The sequence below is a fragment of the Pezoporus occidentalis genome, unplaced genomic scaffold, assembly GCF_034315485.1.
Source record: "Pezoporus occidentalis ecotype Australia unplaced genomic scaffold, CSIRO_AGI_Poc_V1 ctg210, whole genome shotgun sequence".
In the NCBI taxonomy this organism is placed as follows: Eukaryota; Metazoa; Chordata; class Aves; order Psittaciformes; family Psittacidae; genus Pezoporus; species Pezoporus occidentalis.
In genome coordinates this window covers 13,800-27,587 of record NW_026913965.1, presented here as the reverse complement: position 1 = coordinate 27,587, position 13,788 = coordinate 13,800, and the positions used below count along the sequence as shown (strand labels likewise).

The window sequence follows — 13,788 nt, the reverse complement described above, 5'->3', positions numbered from 1 at the left end:
TTCCCTAATTCTTAGCATGCAAGTTGCATACACGAACACATCCAGGATCCTAATACTCCTCATCCCCTTCCCCAAGATGCACTAAATCTATCAGCGTTCCTTCATTCCTCCTACATCCACACACCTCTCCCACCCCTTTTTATTTCGCAGGCTCTCAAACCCATAAGCTCTTCATTTACATCCTGCCTCATCTGTCTGTACCCATCTTTCTCTCTGCTTAAGAGGCCAGTTTTTGGTTGAAAGAAAAACCTTTTAATTTGTTGCCCCAACATTATCGGATCTATTTTGGTTATAGAGCTTTAATGTCAAGAGCTATCTTTCATTAGCACATCTAACACTGATGTTTTCAGATTAAGAAAAGACAAAACAATTGAACAGCCAGGAAAAAGAAAAAATAAAAATAAACAAACAAAAAAAATCCCCCACATTAAACCACATGCTTGGGAGTTGGTGGGGAAGTCTACAATTTACACAGTTTATTTACTAGTCTTTTGACAGCATTTTTTGAAGGAGTTCCAGCCTGCTTTTTGTTCTGTGTAGATTTCAATAGTGAATCTAAAACCTGGGATCAGGACACCGTCAATCTCTTCTCTAGCATCTACCTGTATTGTACTCAGTTTTTGGCACATCTCTAACACCACAGAGGAAGTGGTAAGTATCCATTACATATTTCATGTCAAAGGAGGTGTAAAGTCACTACATTATTTCTGAAAGTTGCCATCTGTGTAATAATTATGCTGAAGACGTATTTCAAGACAGGAATAGATCTGAAGGAAGGGCAGGCATGCCTCTACTTACCAGCTCATTAGCTTGATCTATTGTAAATACACTGCAGTTTACTCTGTTTCCAATGTCAATGTGTGAATCGGCTAACAATGAGATGAGCTGTTTACATTCGTTCTGCATTCGTGTAAAAGGAACAGCAATTTCATCATAATAGAGATGTTCAGAAAGGACCCCAAGTAAGCGAGGCTGCACACAAACTGCCACGGTTCTACACTCCTATAACAGGAAAAGATGTCATTTTTATTTCTGAGTAATCATAACTTCTGTTGTTCAGTTTTGGGCACTAAAAAGGGCAATCTACCTACAAAAAAAAAAAAAATCCAGTTTCCAGGGGGACCATTAATATTCGTAATCCAGATATAAAAGCTTACTAACAAAACCTTAAGTCTGCCACTAGAAAAGGAGAGACAGTGAAAACAGGGAATACAGTCATGTCAAAAGGAAGCCTTGACCTTAAATAACATGCTTCTTGAGAACAGACATATTTGTAGAAGAAATGTGAGCATATTTACTGATTCACAGTTCCAAGAGTTGGTTTAGCTACCGAGTAATGAATTCCCCCATTGCCTACAATCAAGATTTTAGTATTTAGATGCGTAATTACGATTATCGCTTATCAACTGAAATTTCATTTCAAGCTAAGTAGCGGCTGACAAGCTGTGCATTGAGATAGTGAGTAAAATTTAATTTTGCTGCAGAAACATCCTACCTTTTGCAAGGCTGCCCACTCACAGATTACTAATGCAACACTAATCCTCTGCAAGGCAGACTTAGAATTCAAGTGGAAGAGCAGTAGCTGAGCTAATGATTCAGCTGGCTTTATTTCTTGAGTAACAGTATTTACACCTGGGTCACAAATGCAGCAACAAAGTGCTCCCAGCAACCTGACAAAAAGAGAAAGAAGAGTCACCTCGGTGTTACAATTACCCTGCAATTAATGATTCAAAATGAAGATGCCAAAAATGTCTACATAATTAGATTTTAGCAAAAGCACCACAGAACCAAGAAGATAAATTGTTTTAAAATATTTTTTAAGATTTCCAGTAAACTGACTTTGCTGCCATCATCCGAGCTCGCATGACAACATAATCCCTGGTTGCTGGATCTTCTGCGATGCTGTCTGCCCCAGCAATATATTCCTGAATCACCTCTTTATTCTGGGTTTGACCTTGACGCAGTTTAGCACCTGCCTTTTCCTATGGAATAAATTTGGGAGAGATTGGAAGTAAAATGTATTTGTGACAGAAAAGATTAATTCATATTCCATAACATCCTCTGCAGAAGTTGGACTAAGCCAGAACATTTCTGGAATAACAGACTTGACATAAAGTAGTTGACCACTGTAAATCACTTCTCCACTAGTAGTTTCTGTCGTTCTATTAAGTGCATGATATGGTTCCTTCCAAGATAATATTAAAACTAACACTCAACATTTGGCTGATAAACTGAGTCCACATAGAGGAAAAAGGAAAACTTTTTCAGCATGTTTTCAGAAGTAACACAATGCTTTCAGACTTAACTCAGTCCTGCAAACAGATGCGTCAAACCATGATGGTTACATGGAACTACTAAAGGATTCACAGGGAGCATGCTGCATGCTAGAACTTTGAGTTCTCATGGATAACGTGACAAGAACCGTTTTGCTCTACAGACTCGAGGTTTGCATGACAGGCTACATTTAGAGTTGTAAAAAGGCACCACCAATCCCCTCTTAACAGCTTTAGAGCACTTTTATATACAGCTAATCAATTTCCCACTTTTCCCAGAATAATTAGAGCTCACATTTCACTTACTTTTGATCTGGTTTTTACTTCTAGCAACATGTTTAAGTCAATGGGCAAATGAGATGGCTGCATCATTAAACAGAGCCAGGCTCCCATCCATGGACAAGCAGCTGCAACCACATACTGTACAGATGCCTTGTTTAACAGTTCCAGCCATACCTTGGGAAAGAACAATAGTGGAAATAATGACAAATTTGTATGGGTGTACATAAGATCATATATGTGCTGATAAACTGTATGAACCATACAAGAGAAGGCTGCTCAGAGACCTCATAGCAGCCTTCCAGTATCTGAAGGGGGCCTACAAGGTGCTGGAGAGGGACTCTTCATCAGGGACTGTAATGACAGGACAAGGGGTAACAGGTTCAAGCTAAAAGAGGGGAAGTTCAGGTTAGATATAAGGAAGAAGTTCTTTACTGTGAGGGTGGTGACACACTGGAACAGGCTGCCCAAAGAAGTGGTGAATGCTGCATCCCTTGAAGCCAGGTTGGACAGAGCCTTGAGCAGCGTTGTCTAGTTTGGGGTGTCCCTGCCCATGGCAGGGAGGTTGGAACTAGATGATATTAAGGTCCTTTCCAGCCCTAGCCATTCAATGATTCTATCCACCTTCAGTATATATAGTAAAACTAGGCTAACTACAAAATAATTAACATGAACACACTGTTCTTTATCTGTACGAAAGTGCAGAGGACATGAAAGAGCAGGATATGTTAGCAATATACAGGAAGGTCATAAGTCATGCAAATACCTTGTGAATAAGATCCAGAATTTCTTGATTGCTTTCTAAGATACAAAACTGAAATATGTGCCTCAACATGTCTTGCAGAATTGGAGTCAGCCATGCTGAAGAGCTCTGAAACAAGGATATCTTATGATTATATGATCAAGCAGATTCCAATACATATCATTGTAAAACACCAGTAACACTAAATTCTTACCTGGTCTTGGGTGGACAGCAGTGTAAATAATGTCTCCAGGGCTGCTTTTCGCACAGAAGATATAGTATGATGCAAGAACGGCCACACACGTGGGACCAAAACTGTGAGTGACTGCTGAATACTAGTACATGAAGTGGAGATGTGGAAGCCATGAGAGGGAAAAAACCCAAAAATAAACACACAGAGCTAAGTTAATTTTGTTTAGATATAAATTTCAAGAATGTATTTTCACGATGTTGTTTCCCAGATTATACTTTTGGCTTTGTTAAAGTATTCTGGCAAAACATGGGGGTTTTGGTTTTGTTATGATTTTAGAAATAATTAAAACCAAGCTTGGATCTTTTCTGCAGGAGCTTGCACCTCAACACAAGCAGCACATGCTGAATTAAAGATGGCATTAGCGACAACTTCATTCTTAATTTTGGATTTGGGCAAAAACCAGCTTGAGCAGTGACAATCATACAGAATGATAAAGGCAAGATGTGTAAAGTATCTACCTTTAAGTGCAGATGCTGTGAGCTTACCGTGTGGATTATGAAAACTGTTAACATACCAACATGTAATTCCTCTAATTTGACAGAGTCCCAAACAGATACAAACTAGGCACTATCTTCAACCAGTCATAGAATTACTGGTTGTCCTATTGATGTGAATTTTCACATCTGTAGCTCCTTTAGAACTGTTCAAATAACAAAGTCCTACAGATACATGCATGTGTTTTAAAGTATACAGTTTGAAGTCTGTCAACAAGAAGCGGACAGTCTGTGGGCAGGATCACTATGAGTGGAGCTGATATCCTTCACTAAAATACTCAAGATGAACGGAGAGAGGAAGAAAAACCACATCGTATATAAACAATGTCTAGTACCTTTTGATTATTTTGTTGCCTTTTACTGACGTAATGAGAATAGAAGTGCTGTCTTTCACTTTAAGGAAAAGCAAGAGTAAAATTCCAAAGCCGATTTATACCAAGCATCTCCTTAGCATCAAATTGAAAGCAACTTTGATTATTCCAATCTGAAAATAACTGGACAGTCACACCTGCAATACTGAAGCAATACTAATGAAAAAGTTACCTGCATTTGCGGACCTGAGGATAAGTCAGGAGGGAAGAAAGAAGGATCATGATACTGTTTGTGGAAGCTGTCAAGTCATCTAACTCCAGAAGTGCATCCCACAAGGTATTAAGAATAAAAGGCACCTACACAAATAAGCAGAGGAGGTCATCTTAAAAAAAGTGCTGTTTCTAAGCATTATTTTCTTCATTCAGACCAAAAGTGAACTTTTCCATCAGAACTGATAAAAAACAATTCAGGCACCTTCTGAGACTGAAGTTGGACCAGGCTTTCCACTACTGGTACTAAAGATGCTGCGGCAACAGCTCGGACATCGTCATCCAGATCTTGGAGACCTTCTATTATTGCAGGCAGCACTTTAGGCAATAAAGTGCTGATCAAATCCTGCCAAAAAGATCAAAAGCTTTTTTGAACGTAAAGCATGTAACACCTCAAGCAATTAAGATGTGGGAATAAATCCATTTGTTGCACAAACCAGAAGCTACAGGTCCAAGACAACAATCTAAATATTTTAAGTTACCATTCATATCCTAAAACCTAGGTTATAAATTTGAATGAACTGTAACCTGACTGTTTGTATATAAACAAAGCTCAGTGTTTGCAAAATGGTATCATGAACACACTAAAACTTTGTAGCAGTGTTAACCTCACACATGAAAGCATCACCAAAATGAGACAAGCATATTTGTAATGTAACTTGGCACATTACAAGAGTACAATTTTGCTACATACATGAAGATTTCTGCAGCCTGGATATAAAAATGCAGTCACACATCTTATAACTCATACGAGACTGCAGTGCAAGCAAGCTTGCTTTATCATATCTACATACTGTTCAGTCACATCCTCTACTTCAAGTAGAGCTTTCTGTTCCAAAGCTCTCTGCAATTTGTTGTGAGGGTTATTACCTGACGTACTGCCAAAGCATACTTTATTCCTAGGAGACCACCATGTCTCACTTCCCACTGTTCTTGTGTTAGCAGCTTCAGAAGAACATCCACAGTTTTGTGAACTCCAGTCTCATTCATATGTTTCAATACTACTCCCAAAGTCTGAGCACAAGTCTCACGTACTGGTGCTACCACCTAGGATAAAGTAAATCATAAAACAGTTACTTCTGCATGAAACCTGACTTGGAAACCAGTAAGAGTAGAGTCAGATGACCAAAACTGCTATACAGACAAGGTGAAATCTCTCAGCTACTTTGTAATAAGCATCTGTGAGCAGTGACAAGTAGCAGCACTGTACAAAGCACAGCTGGCCTGCTGTAGTATTGTCTCCCACAGAAACCTACTGATGGACCTGTTCACTCAGAGACAACTTACTTCATCTGAAACAAAGTCTCCAAATCTGTCTAATGCAAACACACAAAGGAGTCTAATAACCAGGTCTTCCAGCCACTCCTGATGCTGCTGAACCATCTGTAAAAAAGAGATAAATTGAACACCTTGACTGTATTTACTCATAAAGGATTGCTGATATGCTTGCTTTAACTAAAATTTGTAAGAGATGCGGCAACATGTTTAAGCTGACTAAGTATAGCCATCTCACACAGATAGTCAAAGTAAAATAGCACTAATTCAGCTCACCTGGTTTATTACAAACGTCTTATTTAAAAAAAAAAACAAACCACAAGGTAGCTTTATCAAAAGGCTAGAGAGCACCTTGTAAGGTACACAGATAATTTTATTTAGTATTTAACATACACAGCACTCAAAGGTAAGAGTCATTCAGCTAATCCATACTGACTAATGTCAATACATCCAAGGCAAGTCAATTAATATACTTGAAGAAAATTTACAAATAAACATGAACTATGAAGCAGTACATCACTGTGGAAGACTCAGTGAAAGGAACCTGCTTTAAAGCCATGTCTCCTCCAGATTTAACAAACAATTTAGACCAAGCTTGTCTGGCATCTGTTAGAGACCCAACAGTTCTGTAACTCTGCATCTTGGAGTAAAAGCCCACAGAAGCAACTGCTCAGACATTATCTTTCTCATCCCCACTGCCTGCCTACTAGATCACCAGCTCCTTTGAAAGCTATCGCTTTAATAAACAAAACTTTAATCATATCATGGATTTCATGTTCCCATACATGTCAAAGAATTACAGCCTGCATAAAGCATGCACAGCAGCCTTTGAAGCTAGCCTGGAGTACACATACTCTTTCCATAAATAGGTAAGAAAATGCTTAAAGTATCTTACCATTGTAGCATGTGTTATTACCCTGCAATCTCTACGTAACAACTACCAGTCCATGTGGAAGCGAGGAGAGATAGTAGCTTTTGCTTTATCTATATATACAGTATGCTGAGGTAGCTTGATTTACATTTGATAAATGTATCTCATTCTTTAACACTCTCTAAACCACAAGCTCTCCAAGCTGCTTTTACAGCAATGAAGTCAGTATGAATTCGGATGAGATCCACTATTAATAAATGGGATGTTACTGTTGGGATATTTTGAAAAAGAGTTTTCCTTTTAAATAGGCTGTTTAAATAACTTTTCTCATACTAACAAAGCAAGCAGATTGATATGAGTCACCTTACTAGTTAAGTGGATAGAATTAGATGGCCTGAGACACTTCACGAGAGTGACACGATTAACTTTCAGTCATAGTAAGGGTGTGCTCAAAACCAGTATTTTCTAGTATGGAAGCTACTGTTTAGTAACTTTACACACAGTCTACATCTTAATGGCTGTTCATACAATAGTACTGTTTTTTGAACAGGCCTTCTAAAAGGATACAGTGCATACAATGATTTCATCCAGATTGTTTTGAGCAGACAAATCCCATGGCTTATGTTCTCCCTGATCAGCCACCTCCTGCAGAGCTTAAGTATTTTAAAGAAGTCTGTTTTCTAAACTTCATTTAAGTAAACATATTAAGTCTACATGATTGGAAACTTACCTCTTCTAAAGAGCTATCTCCCATTTTACCACCACTTTTACCATGAGCTTTAAGTATCTCCCTCAGTCCAGTACCTGCACCATGTCGAACCTAGAAAATGAAATCAAAAGTAAAATTTTAAATACTTAGGAACAAATACAAAGATAAAAGCCACACTGGGTAACTGAAACACTTCTACTTTAGTCTTCACAGAAATGTTTCAAGATCAGACCAACTCATATACTAATCTGTCCTAAACAAACCATTTTTTCCCTATTTATCTCCCAGCTTGTGGATGAAACAATTAAGAACTGCTTCTATTTACTAGCATAGAAGATATTGTTATCATATTTAGAATCATAGAATAGTTAGGGTTGGAAAGGACCTTAAGATCATCTAGTTCCAACCCCCCCGCCATGGGCAGGGACACCTCACACAAAACCGTATCACCCAAGGCTCTGTCCAACCTGGCCTTGAACACCATCAGGGATGGAGCATTCACAACTTCCTTGGACAACCCATTCCAGTGCTTCAGCACCCTAACAGGAAAGAATTTCTTCCTTATATCCAATCTAAACTTCCCGTTTAAGTTTCAACCCGTTACCCCTTGTCCTGTCACTACAGTCCCTAATGAAGAGTCCCCCCCAGCAGCCCTATAGGCCCCCTTCAGACACTGGAAGGCTGCTATGAGGTCTCCACGCAGCCTTCTCTTCTCCAGGCTGAACAGCCCCAGCTTTCTCAGCCTGTCTTCATACGGGAGGTGCTCCAGTCCCCTGATCATCCTCATGGCCCTTCTCTGGACTTGTTCCAACAGTTCCATGTCCTTTTTATGTTGAGGACACCAGAACTGCACACAATACTCCAGGTGAGGTCTCAGGAGAGCAGAGTAAAGGGGCAGGATCATCTCCTTCGACCTGCTGGTCACGCTCCTTTTGATGCAGCCCAGGATACGGTTGGCTTTCTGGGCTGCAAGCACACACTGGAGCCAGCTCATGTTCCTTTTCTCATCGCCCAGCACCCCCAAGTCCTTCTCCACAGGGCTGCTCTGAATCTCTTCTCTGCCCAACCTGTAGCTGTGCCTGGGACTGCTCCAACCCAAGTGTAGGACCTTACACTTGGCATGGTTAAACTTCATAAGGTTGGCATCTGCCCACCTCACAAGCGTGTCGAGGTCCCTCTGATCCCTCCAGCGTATCAACCGAACCACACAGCTTGGTGTCGTCGGCAAACTTGCTGAGGGTGCACTCAATCCCACTGTCCATGTCAATCACAAAGATGTTAAACAAGACCGGTCCCTAAAGGACACCACTCATTACTGGTCTCCAGCTGGACATTGAGCCACTGACCACAACTCTTTGTGTGCGGCCATCCAGCCAGTTCTTTATCCACCGAGTGGTCCACCTATCAAACTGATGTCTCGCCAATTTAGAGACAAGGATGTCGTGCGAGACAGTGTCAAAGGCTCTGCACGAGTCCAGGTAGATGACATCAACTGCTCTCCCCCTGTCCATCAGTTCCGTAGCCCCATCATAGAAGGCCACCAAATTGGTCAGGCAGGATTTCCCCTTAGTGAAGCCATGCTGGCTGTCACCAAGCACCTTGTTGTTTTTCATGTGCCTTAGCATGCCTTCCAGGAGAATCTGCTCCAAGATTTTGCCAGGCACAGAGGTGAGACTGACTGGTCTGTAATTCCCTGGGTCATCCATTTTCGCCTTCTTGAAAATGGGGGTTATATTTCCCTTTTTCCAGTCGTCAGGAACTTCACCCGACTGCCATGATTTTTCAAATATGATGGACAGTGGCTTAGCAACTTCATTTGCCAGCTCCTTCAGGACCCACAGATGGATTTCATCAGGACCCATGGACTTGTGCACATTCAGGCTCTTAAGATGGTCTCAAACCAGATTCTCTCCTACAGTGGGCCTAAGTTCTTCATTCTCACAGTCCCTTCCAAGACTTGGGTGGTAATGCAATTTGTAGTAATGTAACCAATGAAGAGTTTTCATTTAGTTTTATCTCACTATAAGACATTATTTTTCAGAAAGAGCAACTAGCAGGTATTGCATTTTTAGTAAGTTTACAAGAAAAGCAATATTCTTATATTTCTTAAACACTCCGTATTCTCTTTGTATTATGTGTTTGTCCTGGGTTCAGCAGTAGCAGTCATGTTTCAGCTACTGCTGAACCCAGGACAGTGTTACATTTCTGTTTCTCTAGAGCTCTTCGTATTTCTTAAAGAGAGCCTGGATCCCCACTGAATATTTTGGGATCTGCCAAACTAACTTCTGAGAATTACTATCCCGCACAGCTTACAAACCTGCCTTGTTTGCCTAAATACTAGAAGTGAACAAGTGACAAGAGAAAGCAAATTATAGCCACTTTTGTGTTCCCACCACACACAGACAGTTGAACACACTAAGAAGTATTAGAAATGGCAGGAGACCAGATCTGTGCTACAGAGGCACCGGTTGCTGGTACTTTTGATACACGCCTGCACTAGTAATTGGCTCATCAAGAAAAGCCCACTCAACAGATACACAGAAGTTGCAAAAGCAGAATTCTGGACTGGGTTTTCAATGAGAGGCCTTTACATAGGTTATAGCACAACTTATTCTTCTTTTCTTTTTTAAGGACACTTCACATACATGGTTGTTGCTAGCAGAAAATTATTGTATGTCATTTCATGATAATAACAACTAGAACCAAGTAGTTGGTAGGTCCTTCCTTAGAGTATTTTAGATAAAATGCTAGCATATACATCCCACATGTACTGCTCAGTGGCTGTTAGTAAAAGCTGTAAGCCAGTAAAAACAGTCACAAAGCCTAGTCTTAGGTCTTAATTGCTCATAATACACCAATCATTTGCTTATTTGGTCCAAGACTGCTTATGAGCTAGATTTTACAAGCCAAAAGAGGAACAGTTCATTATTTAACTTCTCAGCTTTTGCAAACACAAAACAGCAAGGCAAATGACGGAAATACCAGTAGTAGGATTCATCTTGCTTGACTTCATCTGCCTAATAAGCAAGGCAAGCAATGTGAATTAGTCATTTAAGACTGCCTCAAGACATTGCAAGAAGATGCCAGAGGGCAATTTTATAAACATGTATTTTGAGGTAGTTTAACCTGGTTTCCACCCAGAACATACCATAATAATGATTCTAGATCTACTTCCTTAATTAAGATGTGTGCACTCTGTATCAAATTTACTAAGAAAGCTGTGCAAATATATCTGCATTCCATATGACAAGTGGACTTTGGCTTCAACTGCAAACAGCCGGATTTCAAACAAGGGGAGGATTATTAGCTCGGAAGCAGTGATGTGCCAAACAAATACAATTATCCTTTTGCTGCGCCCAAAATAATTGGGCTGGCTGCATATGACCTAGCTCTGTGTTTCCAAGTTTTAGGTCCATGTAGGCAGACCTAAACTCAGACTGAAACTCTGCTACAGATATACCTGAGTATGTTACAGTTAGTGTTAACATTTGATCATTCAAAAGATCAACTTTTTAAATTAAAAAAACTGAAGTTAGTTGACAACTGTTATTTCTATCTTCTGTCCAAGGAAGAGAAGCTAGTGGCAGCTACCTCCTATTTTTGCTTGGAACAGGTATCAAAGTTTGTGGAAAATAGTCTAAGAACTGACTAGAAGGCTGAGCAGAACAGGTTTTGAATCCTGAAAATCAGTTGTCTAGGCAACCCAATACATAGTTTTTGTAGTTGGTATTTACTACATTAGAAAAAAAAAAGTTTTTTTATAAATGAAGAGAGCAAGTAATGATTTGTAGCCTGTCCAGTTACAAAAGGAATGATTCCCCTACCTTTTCTATTTGTTTAGCATTAGACAAACATGTCGCTGTCATCAGCGACACTTGTACACTATTCCTCAAACTCCTGATGAATCTAAACCTTTTAGTTGCTTCATCTGTTGACCAGAGATTCATGTGCTTTTATTTTGCCTGAGCTTCAATACTTCCAGAATTCTCACTTTATAATCACTGCTTTTACATATCTCTCACTGTCCACTCGATTCTACATTACACATTTGTTTTCATTTATACTTTAAATGAGTCTTTAAAAACTCTGTAAGTTCTCTAAAAGCAGATTTGTCTCAGCTATGTAATCTGTATTTATTGATGTAATCTTTGATATCTAACAAAATGGCCTTAAGTCCTACATGAACAATTTTTGCGCTTCTGCTGAAGCCTTTTTTTTAATCTACAGTTACACTTTAGATACTGCATATACATCTTACCTCCCAAGAAGGGTTAAAGAGATCATTGCACACTTCTTCACAAAAGCTTTCCAGAGGCCATTCATTTGGCTAAAAATCATAGAAAAAAAAAAAGATTAAAAGAGAAAGGTACCAGGAAATCACTTCTTATACTGTGTGACACTCAAATATGTGAAGGTGACAAAGACTTCCAACAGATTAAGTATTTTCCTTCATTACAGGACAGAATTGAAAAAAAAAAAACACCAAAACCTAACAACTCTCTTCCACACTTCAGAAGCTATGCTGATTGGCACCAGATCTTTTAAAAAGCTTATGAAGTTTGTCTGTTAGTAGCGTAACCTCTTCTCTATCACAGTTAATTTTTATGTTCTGAATTCAGCCTCCTTTTAGGAACCATGCTAAGACAGCATATTAAGTAAAGTTTCTTATGCTCCCCTGTGATTCTGTAAGTTTAAGAACTTTACCTATAAAGAATATAACTGGCAGGTCTCATTTTGAAAATACACTACATAACCAAATTGTGTCAACTAATGCTGTAATAAACACCACCCCTCTCAAAACACATGCCACATTTTTGAAAACCAGAAGCATATCCACTCTTCCAAAAATTCCTACACGGGAACTGTATGGCCGTGGAAAGGAAATTGATACTAACATGAGTAAGTTCACACACTCACAGCATTTGAAGGGGTAGCAACCATCAGCTATTCAGCCTGCAGTTACCATTCCTCTCTCAAATTCATTTTCCAGTCATCGTTTCTCAAATGAAAATTTAACTAATAAGAATTTTAATTACTGGAAAAAGCCCTTATTTCTGTAGCATACAGACTGAACAAGATAAATAAGCTTCCATGTACCATTTGCACTCTGATTTAGCATTTCTCAATTTTTCAGTTTTTCAGCCTATTGAAACAAATGCAAGATTTTCTAAGACTAAGGTAATTATTTAAATCTTCAACTACTAAAGATAGAACTTAATTCTAACTTAAGCCAAATTAAAGTAAGGCAAAGATTATTTAAAGTGTACATGAACATTTAGATCAAATTATTTATGGCTCAGTGTAATCCCATCATCTAAGTGTTTAGTGCAGTTTTACAGCTTAATACCCAGGTCTGACACCTGTAATCCACCTGCTTAGGTTCATTTGGGTCACAAACTGCCACCAATGGATTAAATATGAATACTATACGCAGTTTGAAGCTTATTTGCTTCATTACATATAAAAGTAAGCTGGCAATGGCACCCTTTACTCCATTTCTCTTAACATAAAAATGATTAAAGAATTTGGGAGCACAAATAAGTTTTCATTTACATCACTGATAAACTGCCTGATCATTCCTGCTAACAGCAGAACAACACATCATACCTCTTCTGGAGCATTTTCTACCAATGCTTTTGAGTCTGTGGCAGGCTGGCTGATGACGACATTTGCAACTTTTCTTCTCTTTTCTTCTGGTTCCCCATCAGTGCTATCATTGCTAAGAAGAAACAAGTAAAACTTCGTAAGGGGAAAGTATGCTTATGGGGAAGTAATTACTTCTACAGCTGCAGTGTTCAAATACAATAGAGTGTGGCAAGAATACAAACCCAAGAGGTTTAACACTGAAATACATAAAGTAGATAAGCCTACATGTAAAAAAAATAAAATCCACTGGTAGGAGACAGCAGAATGCTGTCCAAGACTGGCAATTATTCTCAGCCTTTTCCAAGAAACATAGTCATCGTAAAATCAAGGAGAGAGTTTTGTTTACTGCTTGTTATAAATACAGTAGGTAAAACGTTACTATAAACTACAGTGAGAAACACAGCATATATCAGAACGTTATATTTAATTTTTAGTTATTATCTTCTTAAGTCCCCCCTTTTCATGCATTATTCTCAAGCCCTATTTAACAATAGGGACAAACCACAAACTAACAGTAGCAACCCATTATTTCAAGATCTCTCTGAAGCTACATTCTTAACAAAGCTCTACTGGGGAAAAAGTACAGCTTTTTAGCATCAGCACAGTTAGCACGTAAAAGATTAAGACACAAAGACTGTAAGAAGTTTTTCAACAGATAAGCTTGA

At 39.0% G+C, this 13,788-nt stretch overlaps 1 protein-coding gene across 2 annotated transcripts in view; it reads right to left on the bottom strand.

Annotated features, from left to right (window-relative positions):
- BTAF1 (B-TFIID TATA-box binding protein associated factor 1) overlaps positions 1–13,788 on the bottom strand; it is a 44,344-nt gene that overhangs the window by 17,347 nt on the left and 13,209 nt on the right. For both annotated transcript variants that reach the window (XM_062619399.1, XM_062619398.1), the window contains exons 7-19: positions 13,085–13,196; positions 11,736–11,804; positions 7,499–7,588; positions 5,910–6,005; positions 5,493–5,669; positions 4,828–4,968; positions 4,585–4,709; positions 3,509–3,629; positions 3,319–3,423; positions 2,580–2,729; positions 1,840–1,982; positions 1,496–1,670; positions 799–1,002 (exon numbers count right to left, since the gene is read on the bottom strand). In XM_062619399.1, the coding sequence (XP_062475383.1) occupies positions 799–1,002; positions 1,496–1,670; positions 1,840–1,982; positions 2,580–2,729; positions 3,319–3,423; positions 3,509–3,629; positions 4,585–4,709; positions 4,828–4,968; positions 5,493–5,669; positions 5,910–6,005; positions 7,499–7,588; positions 11,736–11,804; positions 13,085–13,196 (1,708 nt within the window). The remainder of the gene's footprint in view (positions 1–798; positions 1,003–1,495; positions 1,671–1,839; positions 1,983–2,579; positions 2,730–3,318; positions 3,424–3,508; positions 3,630–4,584; positions 4,710–4,827; positions 4,969–5,492; positions 5,670–5,909; positions 6,006–7,498; positions 7,589–11,735; positions 11,805–13,084; positions 13,197–13,788) is intronic.